The sequence below is a fragment of the Phaeoacremonium minimum genome (genome assembly GCF_000392275.1).
Source record: "Phaeoacremonium minimum UCRPA7 unplaced genomic scaffold PA7_03_scaffold_91, whole genome shotgun sequence".
Lineage (NCBI taxonomy): Eukaryota > Fungi > Ascomycota > Sordariomycetes > Togniniales > Togniniaceae > Phaeoacremonium > Phaeoacremonium minimum.
The window spans coordinates 6,002-8,126 of NW_006920998.1; the positions used below are offsets into that span (position 1 = coordinate 6,002).

Sequence of the window (2,125 nt, forward strand, 5' to 3'; positions counted from 1 at the left end):
CGCCGCTCATTTCCTGCAAAGCATCCCTCATCCCCCTTTCAACTACCTCAATCATCCCTACATAACGTCCGGTCGCAAGAAACAACAAGTTGCCTAACGCAGGAACGACTGCATGATTCAACATGTAGGGAACATCATGATGATGCACTCGAAAAGCTAAGACGACCAGTATGGCTCGATTCAGGGCGGGAAATATGGTTAACCTAACCTACTGCTCTGGAGAGAAGCTAAGGGCATGCCTTACAGCTCGCCTCTCACCAGACATCCGGTCAGCGAAATTCAGGCCTTGGAATATCAGCTGTTTATAACGGATCGCAGGGATTCCCACGATCTTTCCCTCGGAATCCAACCTATACAGGGGATCATGCAGTCTTTAATGGTGTCAATATAGCTCTTTAACTGTGCAGCCATACTTTTCAACTACTACAAATCGGATAGAATATGTTACCAGAGCCTCTATAATCGTGCCGAGAGTCATCCTACCTTGGACTTGGCCATCATCAACAACGAGGTCCCATTATCAACCAGCAAATGGAAGACTACACGGCATCAGGAGGCTTTACAGTCCGTCGCCTATCAATGGATGATATGAGGTACGACTACCTCGGCTGTGGCTGAGATGTAACGCCCATACGGTGATACATTTTCCATATATCCTCTATGCACATGCTATACACTCAATTCTGGCTTCAGCAAGACGTGGTGCCTTCAAAAGCCTACTCAATTGTGAAAGAAGCACTTGTCCGAGTCGTGAAGATCACAACAAGATACATGGTGAACACCTCCCTTTGCACTAAGATCCCCGGGCATCTCCAGACCAAAACACCCAAGCTTAATTTTCTTCTATCACACTGTTGTGGTTTCAAAAACCATAGCACTCATCCTTTCACCCACTTCAATCATCTGACAAAGCAATCATCAAATCGCTCAAGCAACCAAGCAACGAGCGAATCGAGACAAAGATGGCTGATAACAACACCGAAGGGCCACGACCTGGATTTTCTGTTACTTCGGGAATATACCCGACTTTATCAGCAAGGGAGCAAAATGTAGTTCAAATTCTCGAGAACATGAGAGTCCATGACGGTTATATCGAGGTGAGCATCCGTGCCATCCAGCCAGTTCCCCCTGCATTCTCAGGAGCATTAGTGACTCAGCCCACAGTTCGTCACCGACACTCGAGGCGGTGGTACGAAGAACCACAACTTCACCGGCGACGCGATCATCATCCGCTTCGGCGCCGACGCGCTGCCGGTGCCGCCCAAGATCCGCAGCGGATACTGGGAGAGAGTCTACAACCGGGCTGACTCCGCCAAGAAAGGCCGTAGTTACCGCACCGCGGACCAGAAGAACCGGAAGACATACCGGGAGGCTCTTCTGAAGCTGGCTGAGGACCTCTGCTCCGCTGGAGAGGATATCAAGGACTTCTACAAGGCGGAGAAGCGCCGGGTTCTCCGAGAGACCCGAGGAGTGTAAGTCATTCGCACAGAACCTGCCTGGTTCAGATACTGATGTCTGTTTTCAGGCTAGATGACGAATTCGTGGCGTTTATGGCCCGAGAGGAGATTGAAATTGACCTCAATGCTTGGACTCATCGGGATCTGAGAGCTCACTCGTGATACCTTCATTTGAGGTCTGTATATCCCGTCATCATGCGCAGATATAGATCAATTCCGCGGAGCTGCCCTCAGAGGCATAGATAGAGAAGAGAAATTCAGGATGGTGGTTGACTGGCATTCATTCTTCACCCTATTACTCATCCCCTTCCTGTATGTCTCAAATGCGCGTCACAATCCAGGCATCAAGAGTGTTAGTCCGCGCTAACGAAGCTTCTTGCCCCCATTTAAACACCGAGTATTGTCTTCCTTTTCCTGAGCCCTCGGCTCGTCCACCATGTGCCCAATCCCAACAAACTCGTATAGAGATGCAGCTGCATCTTTAAGTAAGACCAGCGGCATGTTTGCAAATCGTATCAAGTCTTGCCACTGACTGAAATGTAAACGTGCCGGAAATAGGCATGAGAGTGAAAGGGAGAAGAAGCAAAACCCGAAGCACATAATTATTGTCTCTCCTCAGTCGTCGTATCAAGATCAATAATGGCTGCCTAGGCATGCCGGATACCTTC

General features: G+C 49.2%; 1 protein-coding gene across 1 annotated transcript; it reads left to right on the top strand.

The window, feature by feature from the left end:
* Positions 1 to 1,070: 1,070 nt before the first annotated feature.
* On the top strand, positions 1,071 to 1,619 carry UCRPA7_1403 (hypothetical protein; the record flags this gene model as incomplete). The annotated part of the gene is made up of 3 exons (XM_007913985.1): positions 1,071 to 1,097; positions 1,165 to 1,472; positions 1,526 to 1,619. The coding sequence occupies 3 exons, from the start codon at positions 1,071 to 1,073 to the stop codon at positions 1,617 to 1,619; spliced, it is 429 nt and encodes a 142-aa protein (XP_007912176.1).
* Between the last annotated feature and the right edge of the window lie 506 nt (positions 1,620 to 2,125).